Source organism: Barbus barbus (assembly GCF_936440315.1).
Source record: "Barbus barbus genome assembly, chromosome: 15".
NCBI classification, from domain to species: domain Eukaryota; kingdom Metazoa; phylum Chordata; class Actinopteri; order Cypriniformes; family Cyprinidae; genus Barbus; species Barbus barbus.
The window spans coordinates 27066381-27090623 of NC_136743.1; the positions used below are offsets into that span (position 1 = coordinate 27066381).

Below are 24243 nucleotides of genomic sequence, written 5' to 3' on the forward strand. Positions count from 1 at the left end.
AGAGAAAGATCTACAATCCCATTAAGCACTGCGAATGACATTGAATTAAAAACGATGGTGAAAAATAAAACTATTCATTTAAAGTTGTTGATTATATCTATAGAAACAATATATTTTAAGCTTATTTCAAAATATGCATATATACACACATTTTGAGAGCACTGGGAGACCATCACTGATGGTGTTTCTTAGGAAAAGAATTTTCTGGAATTTTCTGTACAGCATCTTGGGTGATTTTGTTTTTCACAAAGAATTGTGCTGTTAAACACAATTATTTTAAAAATAAGCTCAAATAATGTAATAAGATGACTTCAACTAAAGCATACCATCGATTAACAACCTCACAACAGGTCTGTCGTCAAAGGTTTATTGTTCTTTCAAATTCTTTCTTAATTCTTTAAAAGTTTTTAAGAAGGTCTATTGAGAAAATGAATGGAGTTTTTACTTTTCTGAACCCGACTGTTGTGTGCAATGGTTGAAAAATATCATCAAGACCCTATGATACATTCGTTTGATTGTCTCATTCGGGTGCAATTGTATACTTCACAAGTGGACAAATGGAATCATTGTTTTAAACAGCTTCTGGACAGTTGACAAAAGCAGATTATGTACTTTATTTTAAGTTTCCCCCCTCTGGGCTGAGACGTAGCCGGTCGCTAACCGTTATCTTTGTTATTGCTGAGTAGCACACAGACTGGCTATTGTGTAAGGCAAAAGATAGGATTTGCATGCATGTTAGACAGGATTACACACTCCAGAGTCTGGGTTGGGAACCTGGACCTTGTCAACCAACCATCAGTGGGCGTTTCCAACGTCCCATTGTAGACATATATTGAACCAAAGAGGAAAACATCCTCAAAATGAAGCAAACATTACAAGTTTAAGCCTAAAGCAGCACTGAAATTTGCACCAGACCAAATCCCACGTCCTTGTTTAGGCAGACTTGTTGATTCGTGTTGTTTTGGGCCGGACAGGACTAATCCATTAATCCCTGGTGGGTGATATACATATCAACTGCATTTTAATCCCCCTCCACAGGACCACGGGGCTGAACGTTCAACCTCCTGCATAATCCATTTGATTTCACGTCTGGGGTTTGCACGTACACGGCCCGTATATATGTCCTTTTAGAGGCGACAGGATTGCTTTGACCGAGTCTCCTGGTGGTATAGGTGTGAATTTGCCAGAGTGCAGCTATAGCTTGCACACCTCACGGTGACCTGCGGCATTAAATATAAATCACTTTTAAATAATACATTGATACACAGTGGTGAGATATTTTATGCGCTGCTGCTATCCGTATGGGGCCGAGGTGATTAGTGAAGGTGTCAGCGCAGCCATTAACTAAAAGTAACAAGTGGATTTGTCATGTGAAGTATTACTGAAGATGAAGGCAGAGGAGGAATTATGCAAAGTTGGACTCACAGGAAACAAATGGATTGCTTTGAATGAATATTCTGGGTTTAGGACGAGTTAAACATTTGTGGCATAATGTTGATAACCACAAATATTTATTTATGCTTGTCCCTCCTCTTAGTAGTATTAGTAATAGTAATTCATTAACAAATACGTACATACGCACATAAATAAATTGCATCACTATATTTCTGAAAAAAAAATCTGCAATAGTACTAATAAACTGAATGTGTTTTAAATACACAATAACCAGGTTTATGTACTGAATAAATCCAATAATAAATTCAGTTTCTGTCACATTCTGAGTTTGTTTGGTTCTGTTTTCTTGTCTTGTTTTCTGTTTTTTCCTCTGAGCAGTTCTCTAGCCTGACAATTAGTTCATGCTCTCCTGTTCATTGCCTGTTTAGTTTCTATAGTTACTAACTGACTGAGTATTCAGTTCAGGTGTTGCTTGTTTAGTTCTTGTTTGGTTGCTCTGTTTAAGCCCTCATTCTGTGTTCTGGTATTGAAGGTCTAGTAATGTAGAAGTATGTCTCCTGCGATCGACTGTTTATGTTGGAGAATTTAAATAAAGTACCTTGGCTCTTTGCATCTTCTTCGTCGAGCGCCTATCTCTGCACTACATCTGTGACAGTTTCTTTCACTCTCATACTTTTAACACTTAAAGTGAGTATTGCTTATTCGACAGCTAGATATACATCTATTTTCAAGTAAATAGATTTTTTTTTTTTCAGAATTAACATATTTAAGATGATTCTTAGCCATTTGAATAATTCATTTTGAAAATATATTATATTTATTATTATTATTATTAATATAATATTTTCAAAATGAATCATTCAGATTGATTGAATGAAATCTAGTAGTTGCAGACTGTGACTTTTTTTAGTGCAGAAATCAGAAATCGATTTAATTCACAAATATGCATTACATTAGGTTTATTAGTTTGTTAAAACGGTGTAAATTAAATATTCTAAATATTTTTTTCAGTGTACAGTGAGGCACTAAATACTGATCCAACAGTATCAACATAAGAACTAGTTTGACATGATTTTAGTGTGAAAAATCATAAAATCACAACCATATTTGTGAAATTACTGTATATTAATCTTTTATTCAATTCAAAACTTTGTTGCCATGACGACAAAATTCCGTAAACCCAAAATTACCGTAAATGTCTTAAACGGTTTTACAGCACAAATAATACAGAAGAACAGAAGACTCAATATTTCTATAAAATTCTAAGCCTCACATTTCTTCCTTTAAAATCCACACAAATTGGCACCATTCACTTTCATTGTAAGTGCCTCACCGTAACCTTGATGTGTGCTTCTTTAAAGAACGAGTGCCTTGCTAGAACATGGCAGATTCAATCCCCCCCCCCCCCCCCCCCCCCCCCAAAAAAAAAATAAATTAATTAATCATCATTTGATGACTTTTGAAAAAAATATTGTTTGGCGACGTTTTGTTACAAGGCGGATCTGTTGGTCAGTCTAAGTCTTTTTAATATAATCCCACTGGATTTATTTTCATGATAACATTCGACGAAGGGAACCATCTTACTGGTTGACTGGCTCATATTGTCATAATGACTTATCTAGAGTGGATGAAGTCCTGGGCACAAGCCCCGGCAACATGGCTGCTTGGCTCGCAATATGGCAGCAGGGATTATTAAAACTAATAGATTACCTGCCAAACAGAATGAAGACAAATGGAGGCGGCTGCATCACTTCAAGGTTCTTTTTTTTTTTTTTTGTACCATTTTCAACTGATGCTGTATAGCTTTTGCCCTGCTGTTATCGGTGAGCTAATGAAAGGTATTTTTCTCACATGTGAGCACAGGTAATGTGGTTTAGGATCTCGTGAAGGACAGTCCTTGTTTTTCAAGCCATGGGCGTTTGTATGTGCGTCTTCTGTGCCCTTCAAGATGAAGATCATAACGCAATTAGTCATCGATCTCTTGTTGACCTCCCATGGAGTCCTTATCAATTTGTAATATCTTCCATGTGCACTTCTAATGCAATCAAGAGGCTGACTGTGAAAAGCACAGCACAGGAACGTCCATCTGAGTTCCCACAGAAACCAATCACAGCTAATCAGTAAGAAAAACAATGCTGATGACAATTCAGACACAAAAAGCTTGGTTTTCGCTCCAGCCGACTCATCCGTTGGAGGGACGAGAGAACACCACAAAGCTGAACATGAAAATCGAGAATGTGTGCTTAGAAAACACCCTACAACGGCTAAGCCAATTGTTGGTATTTAATGACCAGTAAAAGCCATTTAAAATATATTTAAATTCATTTTGTTTCATTATTTTGTCATTCTTCAAAGTGCAATTATTTTGATGTACTGACACATACTAAAGTACTTGATTATAATTTCAACTGTAGAGAGCTATTTAAAATATATATTTTTTAATTATTAAAAAGCAAAACAAATTTAAATAGCAACTTTGTGACAAATGTGTAATTGCATAATAATGAATACATGCAAGTTTTTATAAAAATGACATTAAAGTATATTTTAGTTTACCATAAATGCTTCTCAGTACATTCATCAGTAACCATATTTCAAAACTATAGTAGTACGTTTGAAATTACTTGTAAAGATGTACTTAAGCCCTGCTTAAGCGGCTCAAATTCACTAATTGCATTTAACAAAAAATTATACTAGTATAATACATTTTCATTTAGCAAATAACATCAAATTAAGGATATATGTTATTTATTTAAACATTTACACCATTTATAATGCTGAGTGCATTTGTCAAACAGTTCAAGTCTGTTACCTAACATATTGAAAAAAAGTTAACAAACAACTATTTTTTCTTCAGTTCATGATAAATATAAGTTATATAAAGCTAAAAACCAATATATGTCCCAAACTAGCTAGTCCTTCCCAAGGGACATGTTCATTTATAGTAAATGTGCAAACCTGATACCAGTTCTTGTATGTTTATTCAATATTTATTGGAAAAATATAACAAAATCACATAAATTAGGCTTTTAAGCTCCAACCCGATCTCATGAAAGTGCAAATAAGTAGACTGCCAAATAAAAATGAAATCTCATGGTATTGATACGCAAAAATGGACTTTGGCATACGCGATGGGTAGGATTAGGGTTGTGGGGTATTTTATGCACGCCAAACACGTTCGTATCATATCCACAAGTCCATTTTTGCGTATCAATACCATGAGTTTTCGTTTTGATTTGGCATACTATTTATATGCATTTTCATAAGACCAGGCTCATATGATTCATTTAGAGGTGAGAAATATTTAATTTTTTAAGAGTTTCAAGGAAAGTTTATCTGAGTTCAAGAAATCTTACCATGGAAACTAACACTGGTGTGTTTGAGCACTTTCCTGCAGGTTTTAGCATGGATACACTGACCTTCAACAATAATAAACTGCCTAAAAACAGTTATGACCGTGTTGGAATGTAAACCAGACTACGCTAAAACAGCACTTTTTACAGCAGGAATCTTTTCACATTTTATCATCGCTTCTTCATTTTGTAAATTAAAAACCTCTTGGTTTTATGGGTTCAGCAGCTGACCAATTTCTCTTTTTATGTCAGCGTCTTTTTGTGCTTTTGGGATGCAGAATAAAGGCTGCATCTCATAGTGTCAGAGCAAACAATTCATTTTTGTTGTTTTGAGATGAGGATAATCTTGGTTTGAAGGGGGTTATGAATATTTGCCATTACATTCGTGTCCCGTACACAGCGCAGAGCTAATTGCTCCACCACCCGCTGCATAAATGTGATTTCATTTCTGATAATTGCTCCAAATGTGGTTCATAAACCAATCATAAACCAATTACTTACCATAATTTACCTTAAACCTGCCTCCTCCACAAATACTACTCCTCACTCAATACTACGAACATGCACAATATATGCAAAATGCTGCTTCTCTCCTGTCTTTTCACTTTAAGGTTTTGACAACAAATTCAACTCTTCTCTCCAGGCCCCAATTCTCTCGTAGCACTGGCCTGTTACCCTCGGCGTTACACTAAACGCGTTTGGCCAACATGTTTAATCCCGAGCCGTTCATGACGTCAAATAGGATTTGAGACATGTTATTCTGTGATGTTGCCGTGGCCACAACCTGCTGCTTCCAAATGACATTTTCAAATGAAGAGAGAGGAGCTGTGCAGAGATGGCATGTAAGCCTCTTGAACGCAAATGCCAACCCACTGGCAACCCATTATTCTGATGCCGAACAAAAAGATGGCATTAATTTACTAAAAAAGCTTTTTTTTTTCGCTCCGTCATTTATGTTATTATACTCTGATGTCCGAGGAATGCTTCTCTTTAACATAAAAACTTGATGTTTTCTAGATGCCGTGACTGGTATTGTGAAGGAAGTCACTCATAAACAATTTATAATCAGCTATCAGGAAATAAATTGTCTTTTTAATATCACCGACAGAGCTGAGCGGCTATCAGAGGACATCACTCAGAACCAGACGGACGTCTGATGTCTGACAGATTTATGACAGTGTCATGATTATAACTGTCACAATTGCTCTCAGTTACAGTGATTACTGTGCCGCCTTCTCACGGCACGTTCACGCTCGTCCTGCCCATCACTTCTACAGTATATGGGATTGGGATTATAATCTTCTTTCACACAGAGCTGTTGCAGGATTATGAGATCATGTGGATTGAGGGGTGAACGGCTAAATGCTAATTCTCTGATGCTCTGCAGTACATTGAGTGGAATGAACTGTTTTCCCATCTTCCTGGGTTTGGTTAAATGGGAGACCATAGCACATGTTATTGCAGCATTTCCTTCTACAGCAAAATGAAAAATTAAAGCGAGATTTCACTCAAAAAATAAAAATGCTCTCATGCTCTCATGTCGTTCAAAACCTGTATGACTTTCTTTGTTCTGTGGAACATGAAAGATTATGTTTTGAAGGATGTTGGTATACCAAACAGTTTTGGCTCCCATTTAGTTCTATTATATCAGGGGTGCCCAACCCTGTTCCTGGAGATCTACCTTCCTGCAGAGTTCAGCTCCAAACCTGATCAAACACAACTGAACCAACTAATTAGGATCTGAAGGAGCACTTGATAATTAAAGACAGGTGTGTTTGATCAGGGTTGGAGCTGAACTCTGCAGGAAGGTAGATCTCCAGGAACAGGGTTGGACACCCCTGTATTATATGAAGTCAATGGAAGTCAGCATTTTTTAAAATATCTTTCTTATGTTCTGCAAAAGACAGAAATGCATACAGGTTTGGAACAACATGAGGGTGAGTGAATTATGACAGAATTTTCATTTTTAGGTGCACTATCCCTTTAAATTTACACAACGTACACATTCACCCTTACAACTGTAGAGATATCAGCCAAAAAAATAAATTAGTGGCCTTTCAATAACCCTGGATCACTGTAACCATTTTCCATAAACTCTATCGCAACAGTGTAACTTGTTTACTCGATTAATGCCAGTGTGTATGACACAAAGTAGTGATAGCTACATTAAGTAATGTCCATTAAGCAAGAAAAAGATTGCTAAATTAAAAATGAACTATATACTGAAATGGTCCACAATCCAAAATGGTAGTGAAATATTTACGACACATGAATAAAATATCAGTTATAATGCATATTTATAACATTTACGTATAGGAAGAAAACAGGAGATACAAGGGCGCCTCAGCAAAAGGAGGACTAGTGAATGATAGGATGAGACAATAATGTTGGTGTTGATTAATTCATTTAAAGCTTCTGTATTTGGTGAACACAGATTTTAATGAGTTTACAGTAATAATATTTCAAAACAATCTACAAACGGCAGATCGTACGCTCCAGAGGACACATAAATATTACATTTCCCTCTTAAGTTGAGTAAATATCCAAGGAAATGACCGATGATCTGTGCAGAATAATTGCATGAATCATTTGTTTGAGAAACTCAGTTTCTTTCCCTTTGTCATTCCTCTCTCGCTCACACACACACACACACACACACCTAAACCTACCCCTTACAGGAAACTTTCTGCATTTTTAGATTTTCAATTTTTTCAAACCTCAGATTAGGTCCCAACCGTGACACAAGTCCCCATGAGTCTGTGTGTATTCAGGTTTAAGTCCCCACCTGAATAGAATAACGTGTACACACACACACACACACACACACACACACACACACACACACACACACTCATGCATCGAGTTCTGCAGTTCTGTTCAATGTCAATCTCTTTAAGCGACAATAGCGCCATCATGTGTTCAATCAATACAAATATCCACACTCCATCATATCACCATATCAGAGGATCCTCAAACCATATAAGACATTTACATTAAAAGAGTCACTCAGTAAATACACTATGCAAAATGAAATCAGAAATGATAAGGGGTAAATTATAAATCATAAAAATACAGAATATAAAAACTGCAGCATTAAACTAAAATATGGTAGAATTAGGATATGCATTATACCAAATGTAATATTTGTGTGTGTGTGTGTGTGTGTGTGTGTGTGTGGGTGGGTGTGTGCGCGCCCTTCTCGCTGTTCACGGTCTGCTAGCCCTGGCAGGGCCTCTTATCTCCCACTGTTTCAGCATCTGCTCTGTACAGCCCCACACGAGCGCTAAACTTTGGCAGATAGACCGCAGAGAGAGGGGCTCTTGCTCTGTGCTGAAATATGAAAATCACACAGATAGATTCATTTACCAATGACAGCTTTTGTCATACTGCAGAGAGTGTAATTTTGTGTTATAATGTTGACTGTCGCTATTTGTTATTCAATGGCCCACTTCTTTGCTTTTAGCACCATATTTTGTCCTGTTTTCCATTCTGAGCTGTTTCTGTATTGTGGTTTAAAGCTGCAAGGCTGGAGTCTGTGTCGGTTTAACTCAGTTAGTGCAGACAAAATAAAAGTTATGAGTGGAATTTCCGTCTGTGTTCAAACGATAATATGTCACCCTAATACAGATCGTACACCGTGAAACTACAGATTGTATTGTTGTGAAATGTGAATGCCATTTTTTTTCTCATGTCAAAATAATTTCCCCTTTGTGAAAAAGTAAACTTATGCTCAAAAAAATTACTTATTATGGAAATAATACTTTAAAAGAATATACGTCAGTGTGAACTGAGACTGGAGACTTAACAGTGAAAACAATCAAAACATTCATTGCTCTGAATGTTTGAACACTCTTACTAGCATGACAGCAATATTAGCTCAGTCAACGAACTCTATATCTGAAGAAAGATCTGTTAGCATTACAATACAATCTCATTAATAGATTGTTAACTTGCACAATAACCCAGAGAAATGTGCTATTTAAGATCTGCAATCTTATACACTGTGGCGGCCAGTTTTTGTGAGCCAATAATATGAGCCCTAAATGACTATTTAGACAAAGGAAAATGATTAGCTGATGGCATCACAAACTATCTTAAACTATGATGTAAAAGGCAGTTTAAAGTTTAAAAAAATATATAAATGCATTTCATGTTTTGGAGCCATCCAAAAACACTGAGAACTGCCTCACCTGTATCCTGTGTAGTGAAGGATGGCGTCTATCCTCCGTTCTCTGAGTCCTGTGCGTGCTCCACCCTGGGCGGCTCCACCAGCTTCTCATAGGACAACACCATCATGATCTGAGCAGGACAGTCATCATTAGTTTCTTTGTTAAAGGGTCATTTTACAAATGACAGACATTTTTCTAATTAAAAATTCTGTAATATTTAGTTTTATACTTAATATACAAACTGAGCATATGTGAATGTAAATATTTTCTCTTTTAGTTTGCATATTATTAAAAGGGTTGTTACAATCATAACAATATTTATATATATATATATATATATATTAGTATATACAGTCATGGCCAAATATATCGCCCAATGAAAGGTTAGATTTTTGTGAATTTGTTTAAATAAAAGATCAAAAGGATTAACAATGCATATTCATTTTCACAGTCTTCTTTGATCATATTTACCAAGGGTGCCGATTATTTTTGACCATGACTGTATGTATGTTACAAATCAGCTCTGCTAAGGACGAGTTAATTTCCTATTTTTCTTATTTATTGACCTGATTTTATATTTACGTTGGTCTGAAAGGGACAATCTTAAATTGTCGACCCTATTTCTAAGAATTGTTTGTACAGTACATTATTAATTCAGTATGGACATTAATGGGAATTTCAACATTAAATTTTCTACACTGAACTTCTTGAAGTGACCTTGGGCACAAGACTAGAAATGATTTCCAGCCTTGATTCTGTCAACGCTGTTACTTTTTTACCAACATATGTTATTATTATACTGTAGCTTGAGATAGCACAATACAATTTCTTAACACTTACAAGTATTAACTGTCTGATAAAGTGTTTAAAATCTTACATTTATACTTATTTCCAAATCACCTTTTTGAAAGAAACAGTCCTCAAATTCTAATGACCATGCAATCTCTTTTAATGGAGATTTTTTCAGTTGACTGGATCTATAATATCTGTTTGCACAAAGCAATAAATGTAATTATAATTGAGCTGGTTAATGTGGTTTTGATGACATACTAAGGGAAATCTCTGATTATGTTGCAGAATCGGTTATAAAGAGTCTGTTCACGCACCAAGATGAGGGTCAGTAGGAGCATCATCATACCCAGCATCACATATAGATTTCCTATTAGACCCCCGGCCCACAGGGGACCGAGAATGGTGGCAAGACCCCCGACTGAACGCCGTACACCCTGACTAAAGCCTGCACACACACACAAAACACAACAACACAACAACACCCAGTCATGAGATTCAGCATGTAGTTTTGAATATTTAAACATTGACAATATGTGACATCTATACAAACATGAGTGTTACTTGTTTTCTCAAGATCTCATCACTCTTTTTCTTCTGTCTCTTTTTGAATTCTCAGGGGACTTCTCTTTGTTTCTCACCTTGTGTTTTCTCAGCTGTAACCTTAGAAAAGAGGGACACCTGAGACACGGCAACGAAAGGAAGTCCCAGTAACTGCAGGAACACTCCAATGATGAACTCAATCAACTCAAATGCAAACCCACCTGATCAAAAAAACATATCAAATTGAGAATGAAAGTGAGAATATCATTCCAGACAGACAGGCATTCTAGATAGACAGACAGACAGATAAATGGATGGACTGAAGGATAGATAAATAGGCAGACAGACAGATGGATGGATGGATAATTATATTGAGGCATGGATAGACAGATGGACGCATATATATGGATTGGTGGAGAGATAAATATATAAAGGGATGCATAGATGGGTGGATGGTTGGATGAATGGATGATGGATCATTATATAGAGGCATGGATAGATTAATAGACAAATGAACACATATAAATGGATGGATGGATGGAAAAAATATTGAGGGATAAATGGACATATGAATGCATATATAGATGGATGGATGGAGGAAGAGAAAGAGGAATGCATAGATAGGTGGAGGGATGATGGGTGAATGGATGGATGGATGGATGGATGGAGAGATAAATATATAGAGTGATGGATAGACATGAACAGATGGACACATTTAAAGATAGATGGATGGAAAAAGTATTGACGGATGGATGGATGGATGGATGGATAAATGTTGAGTGGATGGATGGATGGATGGATGGATAAATGTTGAGTGGATGGATGGATGGATGGATAAATGTTGGATGGATGGATGGATGGATAAATGTTGAGTGGATGGATGGATGGATGGATGGATGGATGGATGGATGGATGGATGGATGGATGGATGGATAAATGTTGGATGGATGGATGGATGGATGGATGGATGGATGGATGGATGGATGGATAAATGTTGAGTGGATGGATGGATGGATGGATGGATAAATGGATAAATGTTGATTGGATGGATAGATGGATAAATGTTGAGTGGATGGATGGATGGATGGATGGATGGATGGATAAATGTTGAGTGGATGGATGGATGAATGGATAAATGTTGAGTGGATGGATGGATGGATGGATGGATGGATGGATAAATGTTGAGTGGATGGATGGATGGATGGATAAATGTTGAGTGGATGGATGGATGGATGGATAAATGTTGAGTGGGTGGATGGATGGATGGATGGATGGATGGATGGATGGATGGATGGATAAATGCTGAGTGGATGGATGGATGGATAAATGGATGAATGATGGACAATTAAATAGAGATTTGGATAGATGGATGGACAGAATTGATGCATATATGGATGGATGGATGGATGGATGGATAGATAGATTTTGCAGTTCCAAACTAATAATGCATATCATTGAGTTGGCACCAAACTGAGCAGGCATATTGTGTCATATGGTGTATGCCAGTTTCTCTGGACATCTGCCACACACACACACACATACACACACCCTGTGGATTGGCCAGGAAGATGAGGCACCAGACACAAGCCCCACTGCAGATGAGCAGCCCCACCGCCAGCACCACCCGGTCCTCCAGCACACGGCTCAGCCAGCGCACCAGGAAGAAACCTGCAATTACCTCCACCCCACACAGGCTGTACATCACACTGTTCCCCAGCTCACCGAAGCCAAAGTACTTCTGCGTCAGAGGGGTCACCATGGTCTGAAGACAGGAGAACACAGACATCAACCATTCAGAATACCCTAGCAACCACATAGCAACAAGCTTAAAACAACTCAGAACAACTAATAGCAAATCTTACATGAGCAAGAATCACTCACATTCTTCTGGCAGAGTAAAGTAAATGCAAAATTGTAATGCATTTAGCATGTGATTTTTCATATAGAAATTTGATTTAGCGTGGAAGAATAAAAGATAATGAAAAGGAACATTATAAACTCTATAAGCAGTTTGTCATGTATCTAGGTCAGGCAACCTGGAAGGTAAATGTGTGTCAATTTCAAATACCTGATTATATTAAATCTAAGCTTAGATTAGATTACATTAAATTAAATTTATGTTCCTACTACTGTGAGCCTTAATCAATCATAATTGAATAGACACTATTTAGTGGCTCAGATGAATTTAGGACAGTGTGGGGAGCCTGGAGTTTGGCTTTCAGAAGCATTGTCCCCATTCAGAGCACATTTTGAACATAACTTCATCATAAAAGTATTATTTGTTATTATTATACTGTGTATGTGTAACGCCACACCAGCAGAGGGAGCTCTTGCCCTAGTATAGACTGTTACTGCTCCCTCTGCTTCTATGGTTACTTCCTGTTTGGCGGCCATATAAAGAGGGCCATGCCAAACAGGCCTTTGCGAAGTCTTGTTCCGCTGTATCTGGACATTTCTGAGCGTTGTCATTATCTTGTTTTTGCCTTGCCTGTGTTTTGGACTCTGGACTGTTCTCTTGGTTATTGATTGTTTGCCGCCTGCCTTGACCATTGCCTGTGTTTCTGTTTACTCTCTTGCCTTGCCCTGGATGTTATTGTTTGCTGGTGATCGACCCTGCCTGCCTTGACCACGATCTGTATAATAAAGCTTGCGTTTGGATCTTATCCCTGTTGTCACGCTCCAGTCCTCATTACAGAAGACTTCGCCTACCACAGATCCAGCAGCTTTACCATCAACCATGAATCCTGAGGATTGTCTCGTGCGCCTCCGTCAAGGTGAGCTGCCCATTGAAGATTATGTGGCTAAGTTTTGTGAACTTTCCTACCAGACAGACTTTAAGGAAAGCTTCTTGAAAGACATTTTTCGGTTTGGACTAAGTAAAGAAATATCCAACTTAATGCCACGAAATACCCATCACTGGACTCTTACTCGTTATATTGATTTTGCTTTGTGTTTGAGTGGCTCTGCACTTACTGTGGGGACTGCTGATGAGGAACCCGGCTACCCTCCGGCATCCTCCACACCAGAGTATTCGAACGTCATGTCTGGAATTATTCACGTCACATCAGAGTCTACACAGCCTGCTCATGTCATTCCTGCCAAGCCAAGGCGAACTCACGTCAAGCCTAAGTCTACTCATGTCATGCTTTCCAAGCCACAGTCTGCTCACGTCAGGCCTGCCAAGTCACAGTCTGCTTTCTTCACGTCTGCTAAGCCACAGCCTGCAAATGTTGCGTCTGTCAAGCCAGGACGTACTCACGTCACCTCTGTCAAGGCAAATCCTGCTAACATCATGCCTACTAACCCGAAACCTCCCAACATCACGCCTGCCACGCCCCAGCTTGCTAATGTCATGTCTGCTACACCAGGACCTACTCACGTCATGCCAGTTAAGTCACAGTTTACTCCTGTCATGTTAAACCCGTCACTGTCTGATTACATATCTACCAACCCAGAGTCTGATAACGTCATGTCTGCTACCCCAGGGCCTGCTCACGTTATGCTGGCTACTCAGGAGATTCTCCATAACATGGCCGCTATTCAAGAGCTCCATCGTAAGATAGCTGCTACACAAGAGTCTCTTGGGAAAATGGCCGCAGTTTTAGAGCCTGCTCGCGTCATGCCTGCCCAGCCAGAGCCTGCTCGCGTCATGCCTGCCCAGCCAGAGCCTGCTCGCGTCATGCCTGCTCACGGCATGCCTGCCCAGCCAGAGTCTACAGGGCCTACTCCCATCATGCCGGAATACCTGGCCAAGATGGCCACCATGCCTGAGTCCTCTGCCAGGATGGCCACCATGCCTGTGCCTCGCCATGTCACAGCTGTCAATCCAAAAACTGTGTACAAAATGGCCACCATACAAGAGTCACATCACATCTCAGACGAATTTCCACAGTCTTATCAAATCACAGCTGATGTTAAAGAACCAAGTCAAGTCATAACTGCTACCAACAAGCCAAGCCTAGCCACAGCTGATCATCACGAGTCAAGCCAAGCCACAATTGATCGTCAGGAGTCAAGCCAAGTCCCAGTTGATCATCCCAAAACAAGCCAAGCCACAATTGATTGCCATGAGGCAAGCAAAGCCACAGTTGATCCTCGCGAGTCCAGCCAAGGCACAGCTCTTCAGCCAGAGTCACACCACGTCTCAGTGCTCCAGCCAGAGTCTCTTCACGCCTCAGCTCCTCAGCCAGAGTCTCTTCACGCCTCAGCTCCTCAGCCAGAGTCTCTTCACGCCTCAGCTCCTCAGCCAGAGTCTCTTCACGCCTCAGCTCCTCAGCCAGAGTCTCTTCACGCCTCAGCTCCTCAGCCAGAGTCTCTTCACGCCTCAGCTCCTCAGCCAGAGTCTCTTCACGCCTCAGCTCCTCAGCCAGAGTCTCTTCACGCCTCAGCTCCTCAGCCAGAGTCTCTTCACGCCTCAGCTCCTCAGCCAGAGTCTCTTCACGCCTCAGCTCCTCAGCCAGAGTCTCTTCACGCCTCAGCTCCTCAGCCAGAGTCTCTTCACGCCTCAGCTCCTCAGCCAGAGTCTCTTCACGCCTCAGCTCCTCAGCCAGAGTCTCTTCACGCCTCAGCTCCTCAGCCAGAGTCTCTTCACGCCTCAGCTCCTCAGCCAGAGTCTCTTCACGCCTCAGCTCCTCAGCCAGAGTCTCTTCACGCCTCAGCTCCTCAGCCAGAGTCTCTTCACGCCTCAGCTCCTCAGCCAGAGTCTCTTCACGCCTCAGCTCCTCAGCCAGAGTCTCTTCACGCCTCAGCTCCTCAGCCAGAGTCTCTTCACGCCTCAGCTCCTCAGCCAGAGTCTCTTCACGCCTCAGCTCCTCAGCCAGAGTCTCTTCACGCCTCAGCTCCTCAGCCAGAGTCACTTCACGCCTCAGCTCCTCAGCCAGAGTCTCTTCACGCCTCCGCCGAACTGACAAAGGCTGTTACCACAGATTCTAGGTCAGTCCTTCGAGTTCTGATATCCAGTGTGATGGACCCACCACTGATGTCGGTGCGAGAAGCAGGCATTCCCAAGGTCTCAACTCTGGCTGTTACCGAGACTGTTCCCCTGACCTCAGTGCTTCCCGTTATGGCGGTCGCCATTCTGAGTGTGTGGGCTGCACACTGTGCTCCTGAGGCCTCTCCGGTCCACGAGCCTGTTCCAGTACCACCAGAGGTGGCGGCTTCGGCTGCAGAACCTCCCGAAGTGGTGGTACCTACACCCGTATCCCGAGAATCCAGTTCTCAAGTCACAGCCAGGAGTGCCAATCCCGATCCCCGAGAATCCAGCTCTCCAGTCACGGCCAGGAGTGCCGTTCCTGATCCTCAAGTGTCCGCGCTGCAAGAGCGCCCACAAGTGCCCGCTCTTCCAGAGCGCCCTCAAGTGCCCGCTCCTCCTGAACTCACGGTCTACCCTGTCGCGGCCACGGAGGCCATTTCTGAACTCACTGTCTGCCCTGTCACGGCCATGGAGATCGTTCCTGAGCTCTCGCCCGGTCCTGTCACGGCTAAAGAGGCCGCCTGTGAGCTCACGCCCTGTCCTGTCACGGCCAAGGAGGCCGTCTGTGAACTCACACCCTGTCCTGTCACGGCCAAGGAGGCCGTCTGTGATCTCTCGCCCTGTCCCGTCACGGCTAAAGAGGCTGTCTGTGAGCTCACGCCCTGTCCCGTCACGGCTAAGGAGGCCGCCTGTGAATCCTTGTCCTGCCCAGTCACGGCTATGGAGGCCGTCTGTGAATCTACGTCCTGCCCAGTCACGGCTATGGAAGCTGCCTTTGAATCCTTGTCCTGTCCTGCCACGGCCATTGAGACCGTCTACGAACTCTCAACCTGCCCTGTCACGGCCCCTGGGACCATGGGGACTCTCTCTGTGTTGTCTGTCTCTGTTCTCCCTGTGGTGTCTGTCTCTGTTCTCCCTAGATCCCTGATCCTGCCATGGCTTCCTGACCAGTCCGCTCTACCGTGGAGATACTCTACCCAGTCTACGCCACACTGGTGGGCTCCGGCTCCGTTTACTCCGCCGTGGTGGTCAGCTGTCTGGCTCTGGGGGTCTCCTGCTCCGCCCAGGTGGGCTCTGGTCCCGTCCTGCCCTGCAACAAGGACTCTCCCAGTGTTGTCTGTCTCTGCTCTCTCTGTGTTGTCTGTCCTTGTTCTCCCCAGATCCCAGTCTCTGTCATGGGTTCCTGCTCGAGTCTGGTGGTTGTCTGCCCCGCCGTGGTGGTCTTATGCTCGGGTCTGGTGGTCCTCTGCTCCGCCGTGGCGGTCCTCTGCTCCGGTCTGGTCATCTGCTCCGCCATGGTGGTCTTCTGCTCAGCCCTGGTGGGCTCTGACCCCGTCTGATCCGCCCTGCTGGGATTTGGTCCCGTCTGCTTCGCCCTGGTGGGCTCCAGTCCCATCGTCTCCACCATGGCTTCCTACCCTACCAGCTCTGCTATGGCTTAACCTGTCGACTCCACCATGGACACATGCTCCACTGTACTACAGTTTGCCTTTGCTCCATGATCCAGGTCCTCCATTGCTCCATGATCCAGGTCCACTCCCTCTGCATGGACCTGGCCCTCCGTCCCACCCCCTGGTCTACTTCATTCCCACCACCCTCCTGGACTGTTTATTTTTGAGCGCCAGGAGTCGCTCCTTGAGGGGGGGATTCTGTAACGCCACACCAGCAGAGGGAGCTCTTGCCCTAGTATAGACTGTTACTGCTCCCTCTGCTTCTATGGTTACTTCCTGTTTGGCGGCCATATAAAGAGGGCCATGCCAAACAGGCCTTTGCGAAGTCTTGTTCCGCTGTATCTGGACATTTCTGAGCGTTGTCATTATCTTGTTTTTGCCTTGCCTGTGTTTTGGACTCTGGACTGTTCTCTTGGTTATTGATTGTTTGCCGCCTGCCTTGACCATTGCCTGTGTTTCTGTTTACTCTCTTGCCTTGCCCTGGATGTTATTGTTTGCTGGTGATCGACCCTGCCTGCCTTGACCACGATCTGTATTATAAAGCTTGCGTTTGGATCTTATCCCTGTTGTCACGCTCCAGTCCTCATTACAGTATGTATATAAACTGCTTTATTGTTCAAGTACTACACGTTTATTGATTGATTGATTGATGATTTTTATTTATTTTTACAATTATAAACTTCAGACTCCTGCTTTAAATACTCCAAATATTGGCCCCACTTACTTCCAAGTGCTTCACTGTAACCTACCTTGATTTTTTTATTATTATTTTTATTATCATCATCATCATCATCATCATCATCATCATAATCATTATTTTTTTTATTATTATATATTTTTAGAAAATGAAGTACAAGGCAAAATAATTTCATATTGTACACTTTTTATCAAGTTGCATATTTTAAAATCTTGTGAACATGATGTTAACAGCATAACATGTTGCTAGCGCATTTTGATGTTAACATTTTAGCATGTTGCTTGCATTCTTTAAGTGTGTTTAATATGTTAATATGCTGCTATCATATTTAAGCATGTTGCTAGTAGATTTTAGCATTTTGTTGCTGACATATTTCTAACACATTTAAGCACGTTGCTAGCATGTTTTCACATGCTAACACATTTCTAGCATATCTTAGCCTAGTAGCTAGTAGCCTACATTTATATTTTAATGTTACTTCCATGGTGTTAGTGTGTTTTACCATGTTAACACACTGCTAGCTTGTATATACACTCACTGGCCACTTTATTTGGTACACCTTGCTAGTACCGGGTTGGACCCCCTTTGCCATCAGGACTGCCTTAATTATTCGTGGCATAGATTCAACAAGGTGTTGGAAACATTCCTCAGAGATTTTGGTCCATATTGACATGATAGCATCACGCAGTTGCTGAAGATTTGTCGGCTGCACATCTATGATGTGAATCTCCCGTTCCACCACATCCCAAAGGTGCTCTATTGGATTGAGATCTGGTGATTGTGGAGGCCATTTGAGTAAAGTGAACTCATTGTCATGTTCAAGAAACCAGTCTGAGATGATTTGAGCTTTGTGACATGGTGCATTATCCTGCTTGAAGTAGCCATCAGAAGATGGGTACACTGTAGTCATAAAGGGATGGACATGGTCAGCAACAATACTCAGGTAGGCTGTGGCGTTTAAACGATGCTCAATGTGTATTAAGGGGCCCAAAGTGTGCCAAGAAAATATCCCCCACACCATTACACCACCACCACCAGCCTGATCCGTTGAGGCAAGGCAGGATGGATCCATGCTTTCATATTCTTTACGTCAAATTCTGACCCTACCATCTGAATGTCGCAGCAGAAATCAAGACTCATCAGACCAGGCAACATTTTTCCAGTCTTCTATTGTCCAATTTTGGTGAGCCTGTGCGAATTGTAACCTCCGTTTCCTGTTGTTAGCTGACAGGAGCGGCACCCGGTGTGGTCTTCTGCTGCTGTAGCCCATCTGCTTCAGGGTTCGACGTGTTGTGCGTTCAGAGATGGTATTCTGCATACCTTGGTTGTAACGAGTGGTTATTTGAGTTACTGTTGCCTTTCTATCATCTCTAACCAGTCTGCCCATTCTCCTCTGACCTCTGACATCAACAAGGTATTTTCGTCCACACAACTGCCGCTCACTGGATATTTTTTCTTTTTCGGACCATTCTCTGTAAACCGAGATGGTTGTGCGTCAAAATCCCAGTAGATCAGCAGTTTTTTAAATACTCAGACCAACCCGTCTGGCACCAACAACCATTCCACGTTCAAAGTCATTTAAATCCCCTTTCTTCCCCATTCTGATGCTCGGTTTGAACTTCAGCAATCTGTGTTACCATGCAATTGAACAGGTGTACCTAATAAAGTGGCCGGTGAGTGTATATTCGTATTAGACCATTACCGACAGTTTCTATGGGCCGCGATACATATACATATCAATATGGTTTTAACACCTTGCAAGCATATTAACACACTGATAGCATGTTTTAAGATACTGCTAACAATGTTAACATGTTGCTAGCACATTCCTAACATATTTCAGAACACTGCTAGCATGTTTTAAAACATTAATATTATTTAGCATGATTCAGTACATTACTTGCATTTCCTAAGCTAGGTTTTGCTAATGGGTCCATAAGTGGGATATGTTTTAGCATATTTTAGCATAAGTTGCTAATAAGTGTTTATCTCCTATGGTCATCTGACAACAAGTGAAGCAGCACTGCCACTGGTGCCACCTTGAAAAAATTAGATGCATCCTGATGAATTTTACCTCAAGTGCTGTCTGATTGAAGAGAGTGATGAACTGAGCTGTGAGGAGAACCACCACCTCCTCTCTCAGAAACTCTACAGAGAGAGAGAGAATGTTATAGATCTCAGTCATTTCAAAGCTGCCAAGACAGGATTGAATATAATGGAGATATCTACCATGCACACACACACTGCAATCGTAGAAAAAAGACAGAATGAGCAGATCAATAAAGCTTTTTCAGGCCCCTACTCTCTCAGATTAGCACCTCAGATACAACAAAGAAGCAATCAATGCCACACCAACTCTAAATTCTCTGTAAGAAAAAAAAAAAAGCACTTTTGTCATTTGACAGTAAACACTGGGCTTCACCTTGACTAGCACTAAAATTTTCAAAGGGGTCAGAGGTGTCTAGAGAGGGGGAATCCGGAGGAGAAGGTGGGAGTTCAGATGAGAACTGGGTCTCAGTTTGTTCTGGATTGAGCGAGCCATACGAGTCCTCTACTGCAGCCCTGTTTTCATCTTCCAGATTCATGAGGGGCTCATCTTCTTCACCTCTGAACTCTCTGAGGGGCATGTTCTGCTCAGGGAAGGAGTCCAGTGGTGGGATGTCCCAGTACAGGACCATTACTGCAAACTGCATAAGCACCCACATCCCACACATGAAGAGCTGGGTCAAAAAGAACACAAGGCCAGCATTGAAATAAACAGGCCAACTTACATAAACGGGCTTAAAAATTACGAATAAACAGATAGATAAATAAATAACTGGTTAATCTAAGTACATGTCTATGTCATATATTAGAATGTTTAGATTCCAGTGTTATTAATTAATTTAATTTTAATTATTTAATTTAATTAAGATTAGTAAAGTCTCATTAGTTAACATTAGTTAATGCATTAACTACCAATATATCACTTATACCAATAAGTGATATATTGTTAATAATCTTTCTTACCATTCGTAGTTAATAAAATACAACTTTTTATTGTTAGCTCAAGTTTGCCAAGGTCCATTAAATCATATTTTTTTATTTTAATAATGTTTTAATAAATGTTGAATTCTACATTATAACAAGAATTTCCATTTTAAATGGAACCTTATTGTAATGTGTTACCATTTAATTTTATTTCATATTTTATAAATTATAATTATATTATATATTTTTATTTTATTATTATTATATATTTTGTTTTTGTTATCAGCAAAGTAATCGGCTTAAATTATATATCAGTATATCTTGTGCATTGCATAAATGAGAATGAGATTGTTTTTGTATCACACTAATAAGAATGTAGGAATGTAAAATTAAAAATAATAAAGTCACAAAGAAAAAAGGCTTCATTTTTTCCCCCCTTTACTTCTTTCCCCCTAGTGAAATATCAGCTGGAGTGCTGAACATGTCTCATATTATTTGATATAATAATACTAACTCTATTTATGACCTGAATCACGTCTGTTACATTTGGAGACATCCAAAATGTGCAGTGTTACCACATTCACATTTCAAGCTGTGTCAATCATGTGCAACAAAATGTGTTTCAGAATTCAAGCAAATTAATAAGAAATTAGCCAAAACAGACTTACCCCAGGTGAGGTGTACTTATTTACTACAAATGGACCTAGTTTGAAATCACACAACCTTAGAAAGATATTGAAAGCAGGACCTGAAAGTAAAAATGCACATTGTCTAAATATTAAATGGAAGAAAGTACTGTTTCCACTTCTTATAGAGCACTAACTCACCGATCAGAAGTCCAGCCTGACGGCATGCCATGACAGCTGCAAAGACTCTTGCTCGCTCATCAGGGAGAGTAGTGCGTGTGAGGAACCCAAAAATTGAGGACCCAGCTCCTGCTCCAATACCTGATGGAAGAATGAAGTAGTTTATATGGTGTTTTCATGGAAATATACAGTGCCCTCCAAAAGTATTGGAACAGTAAAGACAAAATTGCTCTGTTGGCTATGGAGTCAAGATATTTAGAAATACGATTAAAAGATGAATATGAGACAAAACTACAGAATGTCACATTTTATTATTGGGTGATTCAACACATGTTTTACCAGCTAAGAAGTTCAGCACTTTTAGAGTTTCATCCCTCTATCTGATGTGAGCATAAGTATTGGAGCAGTTGCCTCACAGGTCTTTCTAAGTGATCAGCTGTGTCCTGTTGCATTAATTCTTCAGATATTAAATGCAGGGAATGTATCGTATCAGTTATGTCCATTACTTCTGTATTCTGAATCTTGCATTCGATGATGACACACACAAACCAGGATGAAGATGAGGGAGCTGACTTTGAGAGGAAAGCAAGCAATTTGGATTCTAAAAGAAAGTCAGTTAGAGCTCTAGCAAAAACAAAGGGCATGGAGAAATCAAGAGTTTGGAAACCACCAGCAACCAACAACAACCTGATCAGCCCAGCCCGATTAGATTGCCAAAGTCAATCTCCAGATTTAAATCCAATTGAACATGAATTTCACCAGCTGGAGAGGAGAGTAAAGGCAGAAACTCCCCAAAACAAGCAACAATTGGAATTGGCTGAATTAAAGGCAGAGGAAAGCATTTCAAAGGATGAGACCAAGAGTCTGGACTCACTGCTGTGATTGTGCGCAAGGGATCTGCAACTAAATAATAGCTTTTAATCTTTTATATCTGCCTTATGTTCAACTGTCCCAATACTTATGCTCACATCAATGAGTGGGATGAACTCTAAAAGTGCTGTTCTTCTTATTTGGTAAAACATATGTGTTGAAACGGCTAATAATAAAATGTGAAATTCTGTAGTTTTGTCTCATATTCATCTTTTAATCATATTTGCAAATGTCTTGACTCCACAGCCAACAGAGCAATTTTGTCTTTACTGTCCCAATACTTATGGAGGGCACTGTAGATAGTTAAAAAATGTTAAACTATATAAAATAAAATTGAAATTATATGTTGCATAAAGAAAAGCGTACAGTTTTATTAGGACATGTACCCTCCACTAGGGTTGGGCCGATAGACGATGCCATTGTCCATCGCCGATGGCTGATAGACATCACGATGTTGAGCCGCCATCGTGATTCCACGCTCCCCCATACCCCCCACAATCCGCCGCATCCCAGTACCGTATTCGGAAATAAAATACCATGTAGCCTACTACGAGACCCCAAAAGGGCATAAATACATGATGGGAGGAAAATATATACTTCAGTAGCCTAATTTCTCTCGCAGTTATAGCATTGGGTAATTATACTCTATATAGCCTAAATTGTGGGCATCAGGGAGCCGCTATTATGCCTGGCACTGAAAGCTTTTTAGTTTCACTTTCACTTTTGAGATTCAAGATTGCACGTACTCTGTTTATACTATGGAGCGGCAGTACTTAGCACACATTTTACAAGATCAGATGTTTGTCAGTTGTGCTCTGGATCTGCAAATCATTCGCCATGGTCTCAAGCTGGTCGCACACTGGATGCGTCACGCTGTCTTTACATTGTTTGGAATCGTTGCTAGACGTCGCGAACAGACGCCGAATGGTGCCGCCGGAGTGCGGACGATTTTTAAAGATGTGGCGCAACGCTGCTCTTCTCGTCCAGTGTTTGACCAGATTCAGTCATCTCTCCTTACTCTGTCTGTTTATGTGGTAAGTGAAATTTTATGTACTGTAACAGGCAACGGTTGGCAATCGTTCTTTGTTTTCCTTGCCGTTTTGAATACAGATTTACGCTTCGGGCACACCCCCTAACTTCACCCTTCATACATCTAAACAAGTTCTTGTGTCTGGTCAGGATGATTCAACACTGCAGTAATTACAATCTAATGAGAATCATCAATCTCTCTGTTAGTATCTGTTTGATGTCTCAAATTACATTAATGTTGATGGTTTGCAGAGAAGTTCACAAACAAACAAAACTCGTTGAGACTAATGGAACAGTGCAACTTCAAAATGTCCTCACCTGCAACAAGACGGCTGGACAGAAGAAGCCATTTTGAATATCCCAAGAAATACATGATGTTTCCTATAAGACAAGTGTGTTGCAATGAACAAACAGATCACAGCTGCACAAGAATAAGGGATATCTGATCTATTTCAAAACCCACATCACATTATACATCTCCATTCTACAGTACTGACCCACAACTTCAAACACATTGGAGAAGATGATGATGTTCTTTGTAGTTCTGGTCTTGTCTGACCAGTGACCAAACATTGGACCAGACAGCAGCCCACTGAAGCTGAACGCAGATAGACCCAAGCCAAGAAAATATGGTGGTGCCTCTAATAACTGCAGATATCTCCATATAGTGGGCAGAATGACAGCTGGGAGAGAGAGAAGACAATTTAAACAGTAGATGTGCAAAATACAATCAATACATTCACAATTTACACTTTAATACAGTTTAAGGCTTTCTTGAGGATATTAAGCACTATCGATTCAAAAAGCAATCTTGCTGCATGAACTGTTTGTATTAGGAAGAAAAGAAAAGAAAAGAAAACTCGTCAAATATACTTACCATATTCCACGCCACTCAAAAGAAAAATCAATCCAATAGTCAGAAAAGACCGTTTTCTTTTTTGCCTGTAATCCATCGTAGTGTTTCTGTAGGTTATTTTCTCGGCACTTGATCATTCCTCTTCCTCATGGTCCAATTATTGTAATGAGAGGGATGATGCTCTCCATTACTGGCTCTGGTCTGTAACCTCGTCTCACTGTAGGCTATATCTCTTTTTTGTGGGTCATGGCAAATTAATTTTGTATTCAGAAAAAGAAAAACTATCAACCGTGTTTTGCCGGCAAATTTAGGAAAGACTTGGGAAAATTTGGTTTTGATGATT

General features: G+C 40.8%; 1 protein-coding gene across 1 annotated transcript; it reads right to left on the minus strand.

Moving 5' to 3' along the window:
- Positions 1–8966: 8966 nt before the first annotated feature.
- On the minus strand, positions 8967–23997 carry LOC306881270 (major facilitator superfamily domain-containing protein 8-like; the record flags this gene model as incomplete). Its single annotated transcript, XM_079435281.1, has 11 exons — positions 8967–9047; positions 10024–10154; positions 10348–10470; positions 11798–12011; positions 19444–19517; positions 19792–20089; positions 21008–21087; positions 21167–21286; positions 23363–23425; positions 23542–23727; positions 23922–23997. The coding sequence occupies 11 exons, from the start codon at positions 23995–23997 to the stop codon at positions 8967–8969; spliced, it is 1446 nt and encodes a 481-aa protein (XP_079291407.1).
- Positions 23998–24243: the final 246 nt, after the last annotated feature.